The 25,208-nt window shown below is 30.4% G+C and overlaps 1 protein-coding gene across 13 annotated transcripts in view; it reads left to right on the top strand.

Annotated features, from left to right (window-relative positions):
* LOC129807083 (sodium/potassium-transporting ATPase subunit beta-2-like) overlaps positions 1 to 20,664 on the top strand; it is a 31,944-nt gene extending 11,280 nt beyond the window's left edge. For 3 of the 13 annotated variants that reach the window (XM_055856118.1, XM_055856122.1, XM_055856115.1), the window contains exons 2-5: positions 2,586 to 2,899; positions 16,205 to 16,462; positions 16,702 to 17,154; positions 19,953 to 20,664. In XM_055856118.1, the coding sequence (XP_055712093.1) occupies positions 2,755 to 2,899; positions 16,205 to 16,462; positions 16,702 to 17,154; positions 19,953 to 20,059 (963 nt within the window). In that variant the 5' untranslated portion in view covers positions 2,586 to 2,754 and the 3' untranslated portion in view covers positions 20,060 to 20,664. Of the gene's footprint in view, positions 1 to 1,161; positions 1,348 to 1,548; positions 2,183 to 2,270; positions 2,900 to 16,204; positions 16,463 to 16,701; positions 17,155 to 19,952 lie in introns of those variants that run through there. The other 10 variants (XM_055856114.1, XM_055856116.1, XM_055856110.1 and 7 more) reach the window with 10 other exon arrangements.
* Positions 20,665 to 25,208: the final 4,544 nt, after the last annotated feature.

Here is a 25,208-nt window from a genome sequence, read left to right as displayed (position 1 = left end):
TGTTCATTGCTGCCTTAGCGTTGGCGGTGGTTCTTTTGTGTGAAAAGAAAACTTTGCAATTTTTTCCAAGAGTTTGCTTAATATGAATTCTAAAAGAAGAAAAATTGGTTTGTTTTCTTCTTTTAGCATTCTACAAATTTTGAACAACTTAGAACTATTTTACGAGATATAATGTTTTTTTTTATATTCAACATCCATCCATTGAAGGAAAAGTTTTTTTTTAGAAAATATTTTGTCTTAAGAAGATAACAAAACAATTCAATGTAAAATGCCCACACTCGACTGGTTCTTCGACTTGACCGGTAGAATTATTTATTCAATCATTATGCCCAACGTACAATAACTTTTGTTTGTAAGCATGTTATCAAAATTTCCCATGAGAATTAGCGAGATGACTAGATCTAGATCTCACTCACTCTCATTAAAATGTCAAAAATATGTTTACTAAACAAAAGTTATTGTGCGTTGGTCATTATTCAAATAATACGAATCAATTTTCATAGAAATTGACCATCAAATATTCAAAAATTGACCCACTGGTCGAGTCGAGGACACCGGTCGAGTCGAAGACACCGGTTGAGTCGAAAACACCGGTCGAATTAGGGCACTTTACTTTATTAAATTTTTATCTCTGTTGTAAATTTTAATACTAGAAACTGTTCTTGCCTAAAGTTTAATAAATCGAAAAATGAAAGACTTCTTTGTTAAAAGTGATCTCCTTTTAACAAAACAGTTAAAGCTGTAATAAACTTTTATTTCCTAAATTTATCTTCCGGAGAAACACAAACTTGTTCGCTAGAATTAATCTTTTTTCGACAAAATTATCGCAAAACGTTATGGTAAGATATTACAAGATTTCGGCATTTTAACAATTTTTCCATTCTTATTTAACAACAAATTTGACAATCTGAGAACGAGAAAGATGTTTGTGAAAATCGTTAAAATTGACCTCCTTTTGATAAAAACACTAAGATGACGTATCGGTCTCCTGGTGTTAAACTTTTGACAAAACAGTATTTTTTTAGTTTTGCAGAAGTCGTGACTTAAAAATATTTTTTTTGAATTCCCAGATATTATTCACTTGGGGCTAAAAGAGCAAAATCACTGGCCAAGTAAATAAGCATTGGTAGTTCAATGGTCTTATCAATTATGGATTGTGTTGTGGTCAAAAACGTCTATTGGGATTTTATGAAAACCTTTGTTTTTCCTTGAATTTTTTTTCGAATTGTGTATTAGATCAATTAAATTTACAAAAGAGAGAAACAACATGAAGCGTGAAAAGTGATTAAAGTTGCAAAATGTTGTTCTGCTTAAATTTCCTGTGGATTTCCTTGTGCCACGTTCAAGGTGTTTCTATTTGCAAAATCGTTTTTTATTTTTTGTTCATTTTTGAAATTTTCTATTACTCAGAGTGGAATTTAGTTTCATGCCAAAGCCCAGAAAAAATTAGTATATTTTATTTCATAAAATATATTGCTTTTTTTCCCAAATGAAGCATGTGGTAGAGAGAGTGAACAAACAAAGTTGGGAGTCTCTTGGTATCAGTATCACTGATAAAAGTGGTAAATTGATACCATGTGTGTACGTTATCAGGGAAATAGAGCGAGAGAGGGAGAGAAACTTCCACACAAACCAGTGAAAATCTTCAAAGTCTGTCGCGTTTTTCTTCCTCATTTCTTGGCGGTTTTTTTTTTCATCAACTTCCATACCATAAGTTTCATTATAAGTTGTATGTCTGTGTTGCAAACCAAATTTTCCCTCAATGTTCCAACATTTTGAGCATAAGAGTTGCGGTATCGACAAAAATAAGACACAGTTGTCTTTTTCAACAAAAATCTCTTACACAAAAGCAACTAGGAGAGACAAAATCGAAAAAAAGACGTCAAAGCCAGATAAAACAGTGGAAAAGATCATTTATATAATGGTTTGGGTGTAAAAGTGGTGGAGATCGTGTGTAAATGCATAGTGCCATATATTTTTAGAGTTTTAATCGGAGCCTCACATTTTAATGCTATATTAATGTGATTCAGTCGTTTTCTGGACTTGGAGTAAACCAGTTGGAAGTTGAAAAGTCGCTCAGCAATTTTAGCTCTGTGTTCCATCTTTCTTGCTGTGCTTTTTTTCAACAATTCCTTTTCTAAAATAAAAAATAAATCTTCCAACTCCCCCAACGAAAAAAACGGTTACAACTGTTTTAAAAATAAATTATAGAGTCACGGGAATAATTTGCAATAAAACGGTTCCTCGGGTTTTTTTTTTTAATAATCCAGAAAACCATCCTTTGTGCCTCGTGAGAATCGCTTAATAATATGCTGCTGATACTTAAAAAGAAACATCCCAACTAAAAGTGTTTCAATTTAGTGAAGAAATATAGTGTGAAAAAAGTTCTTTTATCTTATTTAACACGAACAAAGTCGAAAAAGTTAACCTGTTTTATACCAAACTCGCTGAAAATAAAAGATATCACCTCTTCTACCACCACAATTATACGCGATATATCTTTCTGCCTCAATATTTATCTAATTTCTGTGTGATAATCAATCAATATTCCTAATACCAGTCTCTTTCTTTGCCACCACGTGAAGGCATTTCGAGCAGTAAAAATCCACAAGAGTAAATCGGAAGAATCATTGGCAAATTTTTGCAGTGCATGTATCTGAGGCGATTTGGACAGAGGAAAACGAAAAGAGAAATATTGATAAGAAAGTGTGTCGATAGAAAAATTGGTGAAACTTTTTTTGTAAAGAAAAAAGCATGGAGAATTCAAAGGACAAGAATGGAATGAGTCAAGTGACTTATGAATTTCCGTACATGAGGCAACCTGAGAAGAAGAGCGTGGCCAAGTTCTTCTATGACAAGGAAAAAGGAACCTTTCTGTCACGGACACCAGCGAGTTGGGGTAAGTGATCTTTGTAATTAAAACTATACAAAAAAAAGACACATTTACATAAAACTTTCGACATAGTACAATGCCAATACGCAATTTCTTATAGACTTCTATAATTCCGCAAGAAATAAGTTAAAGGACCAATAATTCTTAAAACGTGCTTTAAAAGTGGGGCATTGATAACAGTCTCGAAGATTGCTATAAAATTCGTGTTAAATACGATTAAAGAAGGTTCGTTTAAACGAGGATATTTCTAAATTCACCGTACTATACTATAAACTGGCATCGGTGAGTTTGGAAAATCTTCCCTAGATGTTCGTTTCTGAGATAAAATCTCCTTGCTATCTGTTATAATCTCCTCATGTGTGTCTTGGCTAAAAATTCTTGGATTAAAATGTCCTGCAAACTTTTTGATACTTAAAAATATCATAAAATTGTGGAAAAGTGGTACATTTTTTAAACTAAAATGTTGATTGAGAAACCATATGGGATATTAATCTCATCTCACCTTAGAATTTTGTGACTGACATTGCCACTAATTTAGAAAAATCTTCTACTCTTTTGTTTATCTCTGTCTATTTACGAGCAATCAGAATAACTAAAATAATAAAATTTAAAATGTACTGAAAATTAGAACGTAACGGATATTTTGTAAATTCTGGAAATATCATTTGCAAAGCCTTATAAGCTAGTAGTACCTTAAGAATTTTTCAATTAGCGATATATTAACAAGCTCTTGATATGGTCGCACTTAATAAATCATAAAATCGAAGAAACTGACGTTTGGGAGTAGGGGAAAATGCGCTACCTTCGAACGACTTAAGATTCGAACAATTTCTTTTTTTAAATGTGTGTTAAATTAATTTGGGCCAATATAATATTTTAATAGTTTGTCCAATGTCTAAAATTTTCAGAAAAGAGCTATGGGTGAAAAGCGTGAAATCCATTAGGAACATAAAAAATTGAGTTGTCTGAAACTTAATTCGTAGTGCTTTTCACCTTATTCCTTGAGATATTTGAAATTTACAATCGCAAAAAACACTGCCTAAAATAAGGATAAAATATTGGAATATCAAGAGCAATTAAATAATCGAGAAATTACTTACTGCGACAGTGTAAATTTTCCAATTATCTTAATGAAAATGCTTCAATTTCCAACCATACTAATTGCATTTAAATTGTAACTGATTAATGAAACTCAAATTTTTAAAAATAATTTGAACTTAAAGCTTTTCAAAGGAGATTTTAATCGAAAAATATACATTAGACAATAATTAGCTGGAGTATAGCTTAAAAGGAGATTTTTATTTCAAAAGGGAGATTGCGCAGCGAAATACCATAATTTGAATGGACCTTTAGAGTCGTTTAAAAAACTCTTGGATCTTCTAGAGAGTAATTTTACTTCTGTAACGGTCAAAAGTTTCGATATTTTTCAAATTCTTATTTAGAATGAACTTTAATTTCTGCTTTGCATTTTTTTAATTAATCATTAGACTAGAATAGTTAATCGTTAAAGAAAACATTAACTCGAGACACATACCCATAAACCATAAAATATTTTAAATTGTTGTTATTTTCTTTAACAATTCGAAGACCGATTTCCTCACATTTAATATTACAATTTATCATTATTCTCTAAGGAAAATGTTATTAATTCCGAGTGAAAATAAAATCATTTGCTATAATCCGAAACGCTGTTTAAGATGCAAAACCAAAATAACATAATTTGTATAACAATATTTCTGGATTTATTTAAAAATTTTCCGAGTGTTTAAAATGATGTTCTGTCAATTATTTGTATGAATATAGCTTTTATTATTTCGTTCTTTATCAAATCTTCTACTAAAAATAACTACTAAATTTTATATGGAAAAACTTTTTCTTGTGATCTGTTTTTGGGTTATTCATTAAACTAAACTTTTTCAATATGAAAACAATTTGCAAATCTACGATATCTGCCTATGAATATATGGCGAGGGGCGACACTTTTACGTGAATATTGCGAATATTTCATAAACATAAGGGAAACTAGGGCAGCAGTAAACATGGGGTAATTGTAAACACTGCAATTTTTTTTAGATATTAGACTATTGATGTATGAGATCTATATGAATTTATCGATACTAAAGGGATCCTTTGTCCACTGAAGTAATGGTCGAAATACGCCCAAATAGTGCAAATAAAAATATCAATGTTTCGAGCTATCCGATGTGTACTACTGCCCCAGTCTCCCCTAGTGAATATCGCTACTTATCCTCTGAATATTGTTCATAACGCAAATATTTTTCAGAAAGCCAATATATATATTCAAATATGTGTGTGAGTAAATATCTTCCTTATGACAGTTTCTTTTTAATTTTTTGTAATTATCTTTGTATAAATTGAAAGGTTAGTTGCAAATATTAGAATAAATTTTTGATTTTCTGAGTAAAAAAATTTGCATTTATTTATAACACAATAAAAAATTTGAAGATAAAAAAAATTGTGCAATCTAATATTTTCAATTATAAAGATAGCAAATATTTCTGGTCAGTAAACCAGAACTTTGGCAATCGAAAGTATAATTTTGACCAATATAATATTCTATTTAAATTGATGAATAGCCCAAAATAATAAATCGTAAATTAATTTTAATTTCATTTAAATTGCCCAAATGATTTATAATTTTCTAATATTCCTTTTTCCAATAAGTATTTCATCAGTTCAATGTTTTAAAAATTTATGATTTTTGCTATAGTTATCCATTTACTAAATTTAATATTTTACTGAATATTTTTTATCAAAATATGGTCAAAGGAAGTGGTACTTAAAAAAATCGTATGCTATCCTAATCTATTGGCTCCCTATTTTGTACCATTTGGGATAAGAAATTTAAACACCTGTACCTCTTGGAAATGGTATAAATGAAAAAAAACATTGTATTACGTGCATTTTATTAGATACACTTAATAAATTTCAATATTTTAAAGACGTAAGTGTTCCCTGACTACACTCAAATGACATAACTTCAAAATATAACTGGGTTAGAAGAAGTTAGTTGTACGTGTTTGATCATTTTGAGTAAATTTTACAAATGTGTAAAGAAACTTATGGGCGATAAAAAAATTACTCAACTTAGGGAAAATAATTATTTTTAACATGAAATAAAATTAATTAATTTTTTTAAATACATAAATAACATTTATGGATTGTAAGCTAATCATTTGCAAAAAGAAAAATTTTAAAATGATATTCCTTCTATCATTTTTCCCACTTAGTTTGTTGAACATAGATTTGTCAAAAAACTTATGTCCGACAACACTGTATAGCAACTAAAAATTAACAGTATACAACACTTTAAATTCAAAAATTGCAGACTTTTATAGGAAAAGTTTGAAAATTAAATAATTGTCTTTTACCAAGCAGAATTAGATAAATTTTCTTTAAATTCTACTGGGAAATTAGAGGAATAAATTGAAGTAAAAATTACCATGAGAGACAGTTCCTTCTATTCTTATTGAAATTTTTATTGAACAATTCCACAAATTCCATGCTCCTTATTGCCTTTCTCGCATTTTCCATGTGAAATGTCCAATTGTATTTGGCATTGAAATTTTACAAAGCTACAAAAAAAAGGACAAAGAAAAAAATGACAGAGAATTGATATATAATTTTAATAAATGTCCGTGAGATGTTATTTTAATTAAAAGGATGGAAAATGCTGGACGGTGTCACAATTTGGCAGGGCATGTGATACTCACACACCCTGTACTTAAATATTAAATAACATGCAAATTAATTGGGTGGCTCTATTGAATTGCACGTCGTGTTAATTTACCAACAATTTCCCTCACATAAACAACACGATATAAATATGCTCATTTGAAGACGGTTGATTGTATTGTAACAAAACTTTATTGTATGCTTTTTTCATTTTAACACTGACCTCAACTTTCAATTTTTTTCCCCACCTAATTTGTACATGTTACTTATACTTTATTATCCATCAACACCGCAGAGAGCCTATCAAGGGAGTTTATAAAGATGTCAATGATAAGTAGTCTCTTTTCTTTTCTTGGGTGAAAGACTAAAAGAGTGATGAGCATGAAAAAAAAGTTATTCTATCGTTTGCTATTGTATTCATAAATATTTCTGATTTTGCGTGAGTGAGAGAGAAATAAATTGGACAAGTGCCAAAAATTGGGAGAATATTTTTAAAAATACCCCTAGATTTTTAGATCACGTTCTCAAAACCGAATGACTGAAGATGAGTCGAAGATGATCGAACGGAAAGTAATACTAGTTTCAATGAAAATTATACGAAATCTGAAATCTTACCTCATTATCAATCCTATATACAGATTATCTTCTAAAGGTATAGAGAACTAACTTGAGATCAAGATGACATTGCACCACTTTTCAATGGTGAACGGTGTGGAAGTGGACAATTATATGAAATTTACATTTTTGATCTGATTATTCACAATGCGAGTGAGAAATTAATGAAGAGAAGTCACAATATTTGCACAAGATCATCCTACTGTTAAAGAAAGATGAGGCAGTTTCTTTTTGCAAATTGGCTTTATTTTTTTCTCAAATTATTTACAAAAACACGTTAAACAAAATATTTGTTTACTTTATTCCTAAAAATTTAGTAAACATAACTCTAAATATGAAATATTAATATTTTTATATATATATATGAAAGGCTAATTTCAATAAAATATCTGTGGAAAAATCCCCAGTTAGAGTTTACATTTCAGAAAAGAATTAATTAAAAGAAATCAGAGCCAAACAAAAAGTTTTTCGAGTTCTGGTAAACTATTAAATGCAATATTTTAATAGTAATTTTACAAAAAATGTGTACTAAAAATGTGCCTTTGACACAATTTTGTTTTTCGTTTATGAAAATGAAGACACTTAGGGTAAGTGTGCCAAATTCCGGCCAGCTTGCAATTTCGGTTACCTTTTTTGTTCCTTGAATTTCCATGAATTTTTAGTTTTTACATACTCTAGAGATTATACAATGAAAAAGAATAACAAAAAAAAGTTGCTTCGACAAACGAGATGACGTGAAAATGATATTGGAAGAATTCCCGAAGGGCAAGGAACTATCCGAATGAAGGTGGCCGAAATAGGGCACCAAAGCTATGTCTATATTTTTATTCATTTTAAAATGTATTAAGAATGATTACAGAGTAAATAAAGACGGCAAACTCTTTACAAGGTTCCAAGCAACACTCTTACAAAAGAAAGAATAAAATCAAATCAATTTGTATTTAAAATATTACATTTCAAACTTGAGACTTTGGCCCTTGCATGCAACTATGCCGAAATTTGGCACACTTACCCTATCTGATTCTAGAAGTCTTCAAAATATTTTCATTATGAAGAAAAAAGATGAAATTGTTTAGAATATCACATAATGTTACTATTTTCTCTATTTTCCAATAAGCCTAACATTGATTACTCAATCTTCATAAGAATTAGGGGAAAGTGGTACAAGTTGGACAATGATACAAGTTGGACAATGGTACAATTTGGACAGGGCTTTTTTTCTTGATAAATTTAGTACTTCACTTTTATTTGTATATTTTTAATGCTTTAGTTTTATAATTTGGTTCCTTGTGCTTAAAAAAAATTTAGTACTGTATTTAACAAGAAAAAATCCCTGTCCAACTTGTATCACTTTACTCAATAAGGCCTTTAATTTTATATAAAAAATTATTACTTTCTCTTTATTTTTTTCATTATTTTTTTTTTTAATTTCTTTCTTTAACCTAAAAATCTAAAAATTTAATGACAGCCTTTGAAAATCGGTTAACTCTTTCCGGACCGCAGCATATGCTGCAAGCCAATTTCATCTTTTTTTAATCAAAAATATCTAAGCTCAGGAATTAATTGAGGCCCTACAAAAAATATCTTACATTTGGATATCCTTATAGTTTGTAATCATCCACAAGAATAGGATTTTTATCAGTTCTGAATAATTAAAAAATATTATTTTTCACAGAACATTCATATGCTTCTTTGGGTACTACAGTCCCAAAAGAGACGAAAGAGTTAAGGTACGATTAAATCAGAGTTTAAAATCTATGATATTTCAGGAAATTCTTTCGATTACTTAACTTTTTAATAAGCGATAAGTGTAAATTTACTTTAAAACAAAAATTGGACTAATACCAATCCGTTAAATAATTATACACTGACTCGATATTAAATCTAAATAAATTGAAATTAAATTGGAGTATTGACGATGTCTGGAGAAAGATAATAATCACAATAAAATTGGACTTTCAAAACATTAAGCATTTTTTGCGTCAAAATACAATATAACGAAATACATTAATCAAAAATTGAATTAGAATTTGGATTGAAATTATTCTGACATGAAGGAGGGGCCTTCCGACATTCATTTTTTCATACGTTTTTGCATAGAGGCACTGAAGACTAATGGCAAGTTTTTACTAAAGACAATTTAGGTTATTTAGGCAATTTAGACTATTTAGACAATTTAGACAATTTAGGCTATTTAGGTTCTTTTTTTACAAAAAAAAAGACCTGTTAGACACTACGAGCCTTTTTATTGCCTCTACATATTAGGAGCAGTTTTTGTTAAAATTCTTTTATTTTTAAGGAAAATACCTGCAATGTTGTAGTTGGAAACGTCAAAAATTCAGTCAGAAATGCAATATTTTGACGAAAATTGCTCCCAATGTGTAAAGGCCTTTAGTCAGAATATTTTATTATTATTTTCGATCATGAGGGTTGAATCGTCTGAAAAGAAAAGATTTTTCAAAATCATTCGTCACATTTAACGAATTATTTTTTGCAACATGTAATGCCTTAACTAGATCAAAACAGTTTTCAAAAAACAATTAGTTAAGTGACAAATAATTTTCAAAAAATCATAGTTTTATTTTAAGACGACGAGTCATGATTCACCCTTCATGGTTGATACATGCTTTATTACCTTAAACCTTTTTCTTAATAACTTTGGCTGAAACTGCCTTCTTCCAAATCACTGAAGGTGGATTCTCCTCGAAATTTTCACAACTATATTATTGACAAGACACATTGAAGTGCTCAAGAGTATTTTGTCTGCCATATGACCGAGGCAACCAGTGGCAATGTTGCCTGGAATCTGGCCTAAACCGTTTTTGCAAATTTTTAATACTTCAGCGTCTAATGTCCGATTCTACTGAACCGATTCAATTCTTTATAAAGGAATGGTTATTCTCCTTTAGTTTCCCGACAGTTCTTAATAACGGATTAAGTTCATAAAACGGAAACCAGAGGCGCTGCAGTCTCATTATATATCAGAAAAACTGAGAAAATAGATTTTTTTTAAAGAACTTTAATCGATTACAGTAGAACCCCGCTATAGGCCATCGCTCTATAGTCCACAATTTATCGACCGTTGATTTCAAAACACTGATTTTAAGTAAGGTAATGTTTTTTAGTACACGACATGCAATGTTGTTGTGATAATTGTGATCCATAATGAAGAGAGCGAGGACAAGTACCACAATCGCAAAGAAAGTAGAAGCCGTCGAGCAATTACAATACTAAAAGTCGTTGATAATTTTAAAAAATAACATGGACTATAGTGCAACCCAAGTGTCAAATCTGCAACCAAATATTGCCTATAGCGAGGCTCTACTGTATATCTAGAAAACTAAAACTGTTTGATAGAATATTTTGTTAGGTCCTTGACACACTTACGACTTAAGCCGAGAAACGGCTTATAGTGGAAAATGATACAAATGCGGATTAATCATTATTTCGAATATAATTACGCTAAGACGTCTCTCGGGTAATCCTCAAATCTGTCAAAGCCCTAAGTCACAGTTTTGTCCATATACAAATTTTTCTCAGATTGTTTTCTAACCTTTATACTGAGGTTCAAACGAAAATTGAGCACTCAGCCAATTAGGTAAAAACCTTCACAATTCAAAGTGTTATTGTTATTTTCAAAACAATCAAAAATTTATTTAATTTAAGCTCAAAGAATTTTTGAAAATGAAATGAAAACATAAAAATTATAAATACTGGTTTTTCTAATCTTTGTGACTCATGTAACCCTTTAAGTGTATTACGGCGTTATCACACTTGCACATTAAAATTTTAATGTAATTCACATTAATTGTCGCTTGTGAGCGTCCAAATATTTTATTTGTGTCTTTGAGTCACTTAATATTTGGGGTTTTTCTATTTATTGATAAAGAAGTGGACTTGACCAGCAAAAATAAGTTTAAATTTACCTAAAGCATAAATATTTTTCACATTAAAAAATTAAAGTGAAAATCGCATTAATTTTTCGCATTAATGCTATAAATCAATTTATATTAAATTTTGCGGGACAAGTCTACCTTTTTATCAACAAATAGATCAAATTTTGAATATAAAATGATTCAAACACACAAATTACACATTTGGACTCTCACCAGCGACAATTAATGTGAATCATATTAAAATTTTAATGTGTAAGTATGAAAACACAGTTAGACAGAAAAATAGTGCTAGCAAAATTCTAAACCCTGGGTTCGGTATCAGGAACAAATGGACGAGTCAGGAGCTGTTTACAAACTCATTCAAACTTTAGTTGCTTGGATTAACTGTATTAACTGCGTTTGATTTGTGTCTGTATTTGTTCCAAATGACGCATCGCTGCACCTCCGCTAGAGGGCAGTGCACCTTAGGGAGGGGAATTAATTTCTACAATTGAATTTTTTAACGTTTGGAACTTAGCCACATTACCAATAATCGTCTTTTAGGTATTGCCAAAACAAGACTGCCCCATTCTCCTCTATGTAAACAATCTCGTGTCCAAGTTAATCTAATTTTGTCAGACAGTCCATTATATGAGCAAAAATTCCACACAGAGTATCTTTCAATATTTGCGAAAAGAGTCCAGACTGATAATGGGGGAATTATTTGCAAGACTTTCCAAGATAAATAGACTTTTATTGTAGATTTCCATCTGATGGAAAGCCATACTATAACAGATAGATGGAGTAAGATATGGAAATTTCCTATATGATATAGCTATAATTTCTGACTTATGATAAAAGCTAAAAAAGAAAAGAAAGGTTAAACTATGCCTTACAAATATTTTCTCATATATTTAATATTTGCATAATACAAATGTTACTTAAAACTCCCTCCAAGAAGCAGTTTATAAACATTTAAATAAGGTGTATATGTAGATATTTATTCGTGTGTCGGAATATTATTTCTTAGTTGCTTATGCCTTATTTTGCTGCCTTTAAACATCACTAAAATGTTCATAATGACTGGCTTGGGATTTTACCTGCCTAAACCGCTTTATGCAGTTTACGCTGGCTCTTTCATGATCACTTTTTGTCTCTTCCAAAAAAAAATAACTACGTATGTTGGAACCATGCGCTCTTATTTGATATTCAATGGTTCATTTTCAGTTCAGAGTTTCGAAGATAAATGAGGAAGCAAGAAAAAAAACCAACAAGGATAAACCACCTAATGGAAATTCACTGGCATATTGATCTTTATATTTTTACATAAATTCCTGTGTTTTCCCCAGATTAAGAAATTATCATCACTATATTAGCATTTATTTAAAATTAATCTTTAGCTTCAGTTTTTTTTCGCACAAAGTGTTTCTTTTTTAAATGAAAAAGTCATAAATGAATTTTCAAGGAAAACACATCATTTGGAGGTTTTGACTGAAAGACAACCTCGTATAGAATTGTGATAAATTGTGAGCAAAAGTTATTCGTAAAAAGTACAATATTTAACTTTTCTATTATATCTCATCGTCTATGAATGAGAGAATTGATAGAAAATTTGTTAAATTTTGTTGTTTTTCTCTTGGGAAAATACGCACAATTTTTTAATGAAATTCCCTGGAAAATCATTCCTTTTTTTTCGGTGGATGTGTGATATATTGTGTGGAAGAGACAAAACCCATGTAAGTTGTTTAGCAAGATCTAGTCCGGAGATTCCAATTGAAACTAGATAGTAGAGTCGTCAGACAACGTCAAGAGCATAAAGGTGGTAATAATTGCGTGCTGAGAAGTTAATTTGCGGAGTAAATAAATACCATCAGACGATCTCATGATATATCTACCTGCATATATGTATATATATTTATTGACATACTATATGTACATATTGATCGAGGCGATCGTCATCGATACATATAGTAATGCAGATTTTGATAACTTGCACATTTCTTTAAAACACTGAGAGAAAAAAAATCAACTATACCAACAGCGAATTATTGTAAATATGAACAAAAAAACAGACATTATTTGAATTTATTGTATCAATAAGAACAATTTATTTGATTGAAAGTTTAAGGTTTAAGCACATTCACCGTCATTTTCTTATCACCGTTACTCTCATTTTGATAAATATCCTTTTTGTTAGCACTCGCAAGTGTCTCGGGTTCGTTTAGGTCACAAGGATTTTTTTTAAGTTAAAGGTATTTGCATTGCTTCCAGTGAGCTTCACTAAACTTGATTCCGTGGGTTATGAAATGCTTGTCTAGAGATCCCCTAATGAAATGGTGTGCCAGCATTAGTATTATTATTATACTTTTTATTAGTATTACTTTTTTACCAAGTCAGAGCCTCAGTCAGTGACCAATTGTAGAATTTAAGAATATAAAATTTTGAAGTGAAGTATGTTTATAAATTTAAAAAATAAATAACGAAATAACAGGAAAGGTTAATTAACAATATAATACCAGAGATAATACAATTTTCTTAAAGTGTTGCTAAAATTACTTAAAATGTGTAGAGCGTACCGGTTTATTTAACACATGTCAACCCCAGTCGACGACGGCTGTAACAACCTACCCAAATCCTATCCTGGCAGCCTTAGTTTTTCAGTTCTTTCTAGATGTTATAATATTATTTATGTAGCCTTATCTGGGCTTAGACATAGTAGATTTTAAATTCAAAAATAAAAAAAAAACAATGACTTAAAAAAAAACATTAACATTAAGGGCAGAATCACATTGACAGTAAAATGCTCACCGTCACCGTCAAAGCCCTCGCCGTATTTCGTTGATTTACGCATTTTCATTGCAATTCTTACGAAAATTCTCAATTACTGTGTTACATTATATCATACTCGGTGACACTAGGTGAAAATAATATAAGAAAATTGAAGAAATAAAACAAGAAAGCGATAAACAGTGAGTAAAAAAACTGTACGAAAAACTGTAGCAAAAAAATCCTACAGTTTTTTTGCTTACCGTTTATCGCATTTTCGCTTTATTTATTCAATTTTCTTGTACTATTTTCACCTAGTGTCACCGAGTATGAGATAATGTAACACAGTAATTGAGAATTTTCGTAAGAATTGCAATGAAAATGCGTAAATCAACGAAATACGGCGAGGGCTTTTACGGTGACGGTGAGCATTTTACTGTCAATGTGATTCTGACCTAAACCTTTTGACCATATTTGATTTTTTTTTTGCTAGCGCTCTCGGTCAAATGACAGACCGCGATAGGGTAGGATACCTAACAAATTTCTCTAAAATATATTACATGCATATTTTAAGAAATTCATAAAGTTTGATAGTGACATTGTACCGTTTAAATGCGTGTTAGTTTTAAAAGATTTATAAACCGGTTAATTTGTCCGGTCTTGGTAGGTTTAGGGTTAAACACAAATAAAACACATTAATATTTTCTTAGTCGGTCGCTATTCATGCATTATTATGATGTTTGTTATTATACTATATACAAGTCTTTCTCGCATTACAAAACAGATGTAAAAAAAAATCATCAAGAAAACTTTATGAAACCACTATTATTATCTAGAATTGTAAAGTTAAATTGATATTTGGCGCAGCACTCAGCCATGTGGTATGTGTCTCAGATAACTCGTTTTTTATACTAATTGTCATTCTTAGTGTGTAGTGCACTTAATCCTAAAAATATACTTGTGGTTTATATGCTAAATAAAATTATTAAGGGGTTACGTAGGTCTAAAGGTCTAAAAGACAGTTTATTTTCTTATAATTTGTTCCCATTTTTTCCATTATATTACAAAATGTATTTAATAATTTCTTAAGTAATAATACTATAAAGAACCTATATTTTTTGAAATTTTCATTTAAAAATTTAAAAAAAATCAATTATTGGAGACATCATTTTTGGAGGTGATCGGGAATTTTCGTTTTTTCCATTTTGTTTTTTTTTTATTTTCTTTTTTCTCAGTTTGTCTTTGGAGTTTGTTTTCGTAAATCTTTGATTTTTAGAAACTTTGTCTTTGGAAATCTTGTCTTAAATATATTTTACAATTTTATAATGATACGGAATTTAGGCTGAATTTAGAGTCAAACGTCAAGCTTTTTATGATCAGTCTTTACTGTTAGGGCAAAGGGAAATTTTCGGTATTTTTTAAGTTATTAGTTTCGCCCGTTGGAGCAAAGTTAAAATTTCTATGTTTTATGAAGTTATCAGTATCTCCTGTTGGGGCTTATTTGGGCTAAAAAAAACTTATTTTCAGTAGACAAGATTTTTCAGAGTAAAATTAAGTGTAGCAATTTGATCTATTTTCTGAAAGTTTCAATATTTACTTTCTTTCAGTATTTTTTTTTATAAGTTTTGGTTTTTGTACAATATGATTCACGTTATGTGGAAAAATACATGCAAAGGTAAAATGAAATATATTACAGTTTTCCATCAAAACCGTACGTTTTTTGAACGGAAGGAAAAAGAGTTTTCTCAAAAATCGCACAAAAAAAACTAATTTTAATCCATTCTTAAAAATAATATCTTGACAATATTGATGGTGATATATTGACAATTTTGTTTATTCTATGTATGCAATAAGACGAGTTTCAGTATTACAAGAAATCATTTGTTTTCCTTTTTCAATACCATGAAAATAATATGAGTATAAATTTTAATTAAAGCCCTAAGTCCATGAAAGACTGAATAACATAACTCAATGGAGCTCATCTATTACATATTTATAGCTCTAGTATTTTAGCCTAGAATATCTGCTTTTATCTCAAACATAATTTACGTAATTTCCAAATCTATCTATATTCTATATAATTCTCTTATATAATTTAAGTGGATCTGGTCCTTTTACTTCTTGAATTCCAAATAATTATCATCCTTACTGCATGATTATTCAGATAATTCATTTTCTTACTAGTCCTAAATATAAATTCATGATTCCCAAATGAATTCCCAAATATAAATAAATGATAAACCGGCAAACATACGTAAATACATTCCATATAAAAATTAAATTGTTTGATATATCTATTTTCCAAAAATATAACGATTCGAAAAGATTTTTATTGATTTTTTTTGTTTTTTTTTTGCAGCAAAAATCTTATTGTTCTACGCGTGTTTCTATACAGTATTGGCGGCACTTTTTGCCATATGTCTCCAAGTTCTCTTCTACACAGTCACGCAAGAATACCCAAAGTGGCAGTTGGATAGATCACTGATAGGCACTAATCCGGGAGTTGGTTTCCGACCAATTTCAGACGATGACGCGCAAGGATCTCTCATCTGGTACAAGGCTTCCGATGAGGATAGCATTCGTCCATGGACTAAGCTACTCGATAACTTCCTGGCACGTAAGTAAAACCAAATTAACTAGTTTTGCCTTCCCATTAATTACGATTTTGACGCCATTTGTGGTCAGCATTAAAACTTTACACGTTCTGAAATGTTGAAGATTTATTTTTTCCTTCCTTTTTAATGAAGTTTGTTGAAATTTTGTAGAACAGTTCTCTACTTTCTTTGTGAACCTCGAAATCTCAACAATTTAATTCACTTAACCGCTGTTACCTAAGTATTACCTTTTGTTTTCTAGCATATATGAATAAGACTTTGCTCCCAGGAGGTGGAAAAAATCAGGAGATTTGTGATTATGATAGTCCACCAAAACCAGGTCGTGTCTGTGCGGTGGATATGTCAACATTTGGTGAATGTACCAGTGAAAATGGCTATGGATTCAACAAATCATCCCCATGCATATTTGTTAAGCTCAATAGGATCTTCAATTGGTTACCGGAATATTACGATGATGTAAATGATTTACCGGAGGATATGCCTGATGATCTGAAGCAACATATTGCAAATGTGGAAAAGGAGAGGCGAAGACAAGTCTGGATCTCATGCCAGGGTGAACATCCGTCCGATCGTGAAGCCCTAGGACCAATTAAGTATGTTCCGCAGCGTGGTATGGCAGCATACTACTATCCATTCACTAACATTCCCGGATACCTCAGCCCTCTGATTGCAGTGCATCTTGAGCGACCAGCTCGTAAGTTTTTCATTTCTTACCTCTTTTTAAATATTTATGAAACGGTGGAAACACATTAACATAGCACATGAGTACCTCGAAAATTCTGTGATGGCTTATATTCTTTGAAATTGCCCTAGCTGTACTTATTCTACACAGGAAAAATATATTTTGTAAAATTGTTCGTAAATGTTTGTGAATTCCTACAAATGACTTACAAAAAGCTCATAAATTTCATAAACTGCAAAAAAGTTCGTAAAAGTTTGTACTTTACTTTTTTCACAAACATTGTTCGTAATACGATCGCTTAACGAGTATTTTTTTCTTTACCAAAAATTTGTTCGTACATTTTTCTTTACTTGGCAAAACTTTACGAACTAATGAGGAAATTTCATCAACATTTTTCTGTGTGTTTACAAACATTTACGAAAAAATATTTGTAAAATAACAAAAAATGTTCGTCAAGTAGTCATGTTACGAACCAAGTTGTGAAAAATTAAAATTACGTTTTAGGGCAGAATCACATTGACATTAAAATGCTCACCGTCACCGTCAAAGCCTCACCGTATTTCGTTAATTTACGCATTTTCATTGCAATTCTTACGCAAATTCTCATTTACCTTATTGCCTTATCTCATACTCGGTGACACTAGGTGAAAATAATATGAGAAAATTTGAGAAACAAAACGAAAATACGATAAACGATACGAAAAGTACGATAAACGGTACTGTACGAATTACTCGTACAGTTTTTTTGCTCACCGTTTTCGTGTTTTCGTTTTACTTCTTCAATTTTCTTGTATAATTTCACCTAGTGCCACCAAGTATGAGATAAGGTAATACGGTAATTGAGAATTTGCGTAAGAATTGCAAAAAAAAAAAACGTAAATTAACGAAATACGGTGAGCATTCTACTGTCAATGTGATTCTGCCCTTACGAGTATTTCCCAGTTTACGAGTTTACGAGTTCTTACGAGTAAGTCCCCAGTGGGACTTCACGATCATTTACGAACAATTTTGCGAAATATATTTTTTCTGTCTAGAATCTGTTCAAATGTATTGGGGTCTATATTTAATGTTTTAATAACAGGATTTTCTAAATGAGATTTGTATGGTATAATTATACAACATTTACAAAATAGGTAAAATTATTAATTCTCTTTTTAATTGTTAAAATTGTTCTTCAAACCGATAACATAAAAATTGTATTATATTCTTTTGTACTGTTATATATTGGATTTACACGTCAAAATGATTAAGGGACCATTAGAATATCATTAAAAAAAATTATTTTCTAGTAGGGAAGAAATATTAATCATTTCGTGTAACTTCTTAGGTCAAAATTTTGGAATCCTGGAAAAAAAATCTGAACAAACTAATTCAAAATTCGGCAACTCCGTAAAAACTTGAAAAAAAATCAATGAAATAATTTTCAAAGTATTATTTTTGAACTTTTCAATTAGTTTGTCCAGAATTTCAGATTTTACTCCGCTTTTTAAGTTTTAATGACAAATGCTAAATAATTCACCACTCTTAAAGTACGACAATTTGGAACTGTACGGCTTCAGCCACGCAAACCAAAAGGCGAGCTTTAAAGAATTGATATTAAAAAAAAAGTTAAATTATAATTCAAGAGACAAAACCGTAGAGGCCCAAATTGGTAGTAAAGGATATTTATCTAAAGCACCTTTAATCGATGATCCTAAGTAAAAATCTTTACTGCCAAACTTTGCAGGTTAAATATTTTCGAGGATCAACGTGAGTTTATTTTGACCCTAAAGCCCTAGACAGACTTACGGATTAATCCGAGAGACGGCTTAGTGGAAAACTGATGGGGAAGTAGTTCAATCGTTATTTTGATCATAACTAATTGCGTTAAGCCGTCTCTCGGCTTCAGTCATAAGTGTTTCCAGAATATAAGGCAGTCTAGGTTAGATACGAGATTACTGTTCTAAGTTAAACCACATGTGATACTTTCACATTTTAATCTTTCATATTTCCATTTCACATAATTTCATCAAATGTTTTCAATTTACGATCATACTGTTATCGTAAATTTTTTTAATAGATAAATTTAGGAAATATCGCCCACTCAGAATAAGAAACGAATAACTCGCAGTAGGCAAATTTTACAGAAGAGCAATATGAAGCTGAGATTTTACATGCAGAGTATAGGTTTTTTGAGATTTAAAATCTCTATAACTTTGAAAATAATTATCTTTCAAGTATAATATTCACAGGGAAGGTAAAGGATATAAAGAAGTATCCAAAAAACGAATAAAGGGATTTTCGTAAGAAATCTAGTAGTTCGACTTATATTCTGAGCATTCTGAGTGGTCTATATTAAATGTTTAAGATACACTGACTTTATTTCATAGTCTTCTAGCGTTTCCATCATAAAAATGTTGAAATAATTTCATTTTCGTTAGATTTTTTATAGGATTATCCTTATTCTAAACTTGGTTTTAATGGCCAAAACTATCCTCTTTTTCAACGATATTATCTGCACGAACCGCACCCTAAGACCTACTGATCTATTCATCCAAATCCGGTCAATATTGATTAATTTTTAAATCTTCAGAACATATTTAATTATTTAAAATTGGTGATTTCCATTTTATCCATTACGATGTGAAGTTCTCATAATATGTTGGCAATTGTTTAATTCCAAAAAAAGAAAAGAAATATTTTATGCTATGTTCCATGTTAATGTGGCTTCACCATTGAAAACTTCTCAGTGATGAAGTTCAATGTTATTTTTTTTTGTCACCACAAAACCACAAGACTAAAGTCTATGCATATATTTTATCTCATTGCAGTCAATCGAGTGATCAATATTGAATGCCGTGCATGGGCCAAGAATATTCACTATCAAGGTGGACGAGAACGAACTGGATCTGTGCATATAGAATTGATGGTTGATTGAGACAACTGAGAGGGAGTGTTATAAAATTCTGTTTTTAGGATCAACTACAATTGACACTTAATTCCTTCCAAATGCCTCCAATTCTGCCAAAAAAAAAAGAAATGAGAGAAAGAAATTCTAATATAATCAATTTTGAAAGTTTTCTCGCGATGTTTTTTTTTTTTTTAATAAATCTTGAAAAGGCAAAAATACAGTGAGACAATTTGGAAAGGGATCTTTCAATTGATGGCATAAATTAATTTACATTCTAACAGAAATGATGAGTTAATGTTAGTTATTCAATAATAATACAATAGGAAGTAGATTTATTTTCTTCATCAAAATAGTAACTTGAAAAAATTCATGTAAAAAATATACTTTCTCCCTTGTCTCTTTGAACAGAGATTAGTAAGAATAAAAAAAGAACAGAAATAATGTCCATGGAAAATTTGCAAAAAGAGAACAATTTTTTGTGTAGTGAAATGGCTGTAAAGAAGTTTTTAAGTTATAATAAGTTATATTATTTATAAAGAATGAGATAAAATGAAGAAAACACACTAAATAAAAAAACAACACTCTTTTCTCCGTGTTATTTTAGCTGAATTACAAGAAGAAAATTCTACAAATTTTTGTGTTTTATTTATTTGATTGTTGCCGGGACTACGGAGACTACAAAGATTGAGGTTGATCACCAATTTGTAAGTTTTTTTTTTATTTTAAGGAAACAAATAATTTAAAATAGTTTTAAGGACTTTATTGGCTTAATTTGTTTTATAACTATCTCACGTCTTTTTTTCAATCCTCTTGAATAATCCATGATCCAAAATTAGTTAGAAGTTTCTTTGAAATTCTCGTTGAACGGTAAAACTGTATAATCCATATCTTAATGTACAATCCAAATATGTTCAGAACTTTGTATAAGTTTGGCAAAAAGTTTCACGACATTCTTGTGAACTCTTAACTTTCAGGCAATGTTCACCTAATTTTGAAATTTTAAATTCAAATTTAATACAACTCAAAATCCCTATTTAATACAAATTGTATAAGGGGTACAATAGTCGATTAACAGAAATTGCAAAGAGTTTTATAAAATTTTGGGAATTTACAAGAGATTGAATGGATTGATATCTTAAGAAAAAATATCTTATTTTCTCTGAGGTATAAATTATTAAAAAACAGATTAACTGAATATTAAAAAAAAATAATTATCAGAAAATTGCATATTGTCCTTCAACTTTTTTTTAAATTTTTAATCGTAAAATATCTCGAGAGAAAAGCTGAAAAACAATTACCTAATATAATTGAGATTACACAATATTTCAATACAATTTACTAAAATTTAACTTAAGGGAAAAATAAGAAAATATTTTAATTTTTATTCACTTTCGAAAGAGAAACAAAGTTTCAGCGGTTTCAGCAACAAAAAATAAGGGATTTTATCGCTTAGTCTGAAATAAACTTATAATTCTAAGTATTATTTTTTGTATATAAACTAGATTATTTTTTTTTAAATTTAGGTTTCTTTATGACTAAAATTAAATATTTTACTTACCATATTTTTTTATCTATTTATTGCTAGAACTCAAAGACAGGCAAAATATTACAATCCAATTTTGATTGAATTAAACGTAAGTTAGTAAGGGGACCCTTTCAGGTTTCGCACATGCTCTAGATTCAAACTTCAAATACTTCATATTCTTCCCATATTCCCTTAATGAAATTGACCTATTTTTGAACAGGAAATATGTGATTTAATACTAACTATTAAAATTACATTGTCACTAGGTTAAATTTGTTAAAGGAATATGGAGAAAATATGAAGTATTCGAAGCAAGATGGAGTAATTCGGAACCATGTCTAATTTAAATTTTTAAATTTTTTCATTACTGTGTCAGATACATAAAGAGAAAAAGAAAACCAAGAAGAAGTACAAGACTTTACGTTCGCGAGTATTTCTTCGTTGTTCTTTTTTTCTTTTTGTCATATAAAACTGTTAGGAAAGAGAGAATACTTTTACGTTTTTTTTTTGTACTTGTCATCGATTTAGAGCTTAAACGGAAAAAGATTATTGATTTTCAGTCTTTGGTGAACCCCCTTATAAAAAGTATCATTAGCGATTCCTTTTATCTTAAGCCTCTAACCCGATTCCATTCCTTTCAAAATTAGTTATCCTTAGAATGTCCCTAAATTGACCATAGCGATTTCATACATTTTAGAATATGCTATACTACTGATGAGGATAGACATTTCGTCCTTAGAAAACTATGACCGAAAAAATCCACGTTTTTAATTTTCAAAGGTCAAAATTCAACCGCTCTATAGAGCTGAGTTTTCAATTAAAATACTTAAACTTGCTTTTTTAAAGTTCTTGAAATTTCCTGTCCAACTGCATCGGTCTCAAATCAATAATCAATCGATAAAGTTCCGGTTATTGCTTAATTTTTATGACTTCGTGATTTCACGGTTTTTCGGATCTTGAAGGCCTTTTGGTAAGTGATATCGACTTTTTCCAACTGTTCTCTGATTGATGACGAGGAGTCATTCCACGAATGACTCCTCTGCAGTTGACGTTATCCTGAAATTATTCTTTTGTTTTTTTTTTATTAGTTTTAGTACTGTCCAAAAGCCTGTCACATTTGTGAGAAATATTTACAAATACTGTCGTCGTCTTTAGGTTTTTCAACCCTATAACTTTTTCAGAAACTCGTTCATCATTTTGGTGTGTCCCGACGAAAAGTTGAAGCAACAGGTTTTTCATATGTTTCATCCTTCATCTAAAACCCCAAATATTCTCAGGTTGATTCTGGAGCATATTTAGCTAATTAAATTTCGCAATAACCAACACAAACCATCATAAACTGACAGTTTTTGATATTTTTTTACGGTCAGCGAAATAATTAAGTAAAATATACACGGATATGGCCTGGTGCTTTTTTTTCAGATATGGAAAAATGTTGGGAAAAAACGTCAAGTAATCTAATTGACCTAATCGGAAATTTTGACTCTTTCATCGACAATCTCATCTCAGCATTCCCACAAATTCTTTGTGTAAAAGCACCAGGTCATATCCGTGTAAAATATACGCGAGAGAGAGCTTTTTGATCAAGGATTAGAGCTTATTTGCATAAATTTCCTTTACTTAGTCAATTATTGCCAAATTTTATGGGCTTAGTATTTTTGAGGATCTGCTTGAGTCTATTTGGGCCTAAGGGCTCCACGATTTTAGCAAGATGTTTTTGTAAGATAAGATAAAAACCTGAGGTCCTCTTTGTGTACTCAGAAGATAAGGGTGTTATGTTGAAAGGACCTCTTCTAAATACGAAAATTTCAGGCTGTAGCTGGCTTTAAGGTGGCTTACAAGAGCCTTTTCCTATTTTCTACTTCAGACGCCTAAGCGATACTCTTCGCCCATAAGGGAAGAAAGATTACCTAGAAGGCAAACTTCTATGAAGGAGTGACGACTTATACGGCCTTCAGACCTAAGGCTTACCCGTAAATACTGAAAGTAAATGATCAATGAAATTTTCAAAAACCAGTAAACCAAGCAAAAGTGATTGTAATTTAGGATTTTGAAACCTTTGGGAACTGGGCTAAACCTTTAGTCTGAAGACAACTTTAGAGGTTAGTCTAGAACGAGAATCATAAATAATCTACATAGGGACTTCTCATAACGAACTTCTTAAATGGGGGAAGATCTAAAAGTGTGGAGGGTTATTCAGGGCATCTTTAGCTCTTGGTCCCATTAAGAACGAGTGGTTAAATGAATGGATCTTCAAATTCTCCAACCAAGTCTACCAAATCCGTAGTAGAGCTAAAACCATATAAAAACTTTTTAGGCATATTAACATTAAAAGTTCTAGATTATTCACTGATTAGTTAATGGCCTTTAAAACTTAGATTTTACGGAAATTATTAATCAAAATATTTGAGTATAATAAGGTATTTTATTTCGGTCATTTAACTTAGTACCGTAGATGCGGGTGACTTTAGCTCCTACTGTTCGTAAGCTTTTTTTTTATTTTTAACCCGATTGCATCTGGTAAAAACCCTCCTTAAATGCTAGAATTAAAGAAAGACTTACGAACAAGAGGGGGTCAAAGTCACAGCCACGAAGGACAAAAGTCACCAACATCTACGGTATATCGATATTCGAAATAGGTTTTCGTAATTTGAATTTTCTAAATCTTAAACGGTACTTTAGGAGTTATTAATATTATTAAAATGATCTTGAAATGGAGGTTTAACCTCGTTTTCGAACGTTTGTGATTACTAAATAACAATCAAGAGTATTGATTTATAAAAGTATAAAGTTGACTTGTCTATTTCGAAATCATAGATCTTAAACCATGTAGACAAACTTGAGATCTAAAATCCTTATAATTACGGTCGTATGATGATAAGACACCTCTTGAGGAAAAACCTTAAGGAGTTTATGAGTAGAACTAATGTTATGTAAAATAATAAAGTAGGTACTTCACCTGAATAAACTCCTTGAAGTTTATTAACTTTTAATCTTGTTATTGTGCAATTTAATATTGAGGTTTGAGTTAGAAGGGACACAGAAAAAAATTATTTATTTTTTTACTTTCCATTATCAAACAAAAGGATGTCTTCTGACTCCTAACGTATATTCTAATGCGGTTGTACAGCATTTGAGGAAGAAAAACTTATTCTTTGATTGACTTGGATTGGCTCAAAGCCAGATATAAAGCAGTATAAAGATAGATAAATTAAACAATACAATTAGTTGTTTATCTGGAATTTTTCTCCTATTGATCAATGCTATTAGTAACTTTATCCATTTGCATGCATCTCAAGGGGTCTTTTAAAGTGAAAAATACCTTGAGGAAATTTTCACTTGTCTCCGTATTGAATATTTGATATGGAACATATCTCTATCTTAAGCAAATATAGACACTTTTCAAACTGAAGCAATCTTGCAAAAATGACTGCCTCTTTTCCTAAGGCGCTTGCAGATAAATAAACCAATAAAATTTAGTTTATCACGTTTGTACTATTTGTCATTGTATTAACACTTACAATTATTATATAAATGGTACTCAACATATAGTGGATTAACATTATATAACTTAAAAAGAAGTACTTAGAGAATTTTTCGCAACATTTTCCCAAAGGCAATCTGGTATCTTGAAGTGCTATGATAACTTCT

Source organism: Phlebotomus papatasi, chromosome 3, assembly GCF_024763615.1.
Source record: "Phlebotomus papatasi isolate M1 chromosome 3, Ppap_2.1, whole genome shotgun sequence".
Taxonomy (NCBI): domain Eukaryota; kingdom Metazoa; phylum Arthropoda; class Insecta; order Diptera; family Psychodidae; genus Phlebotomus; species Phlebotomus papatasi.
This window is presented reverse-complemented; position numbering and strand designations above follow the sequence as displayed.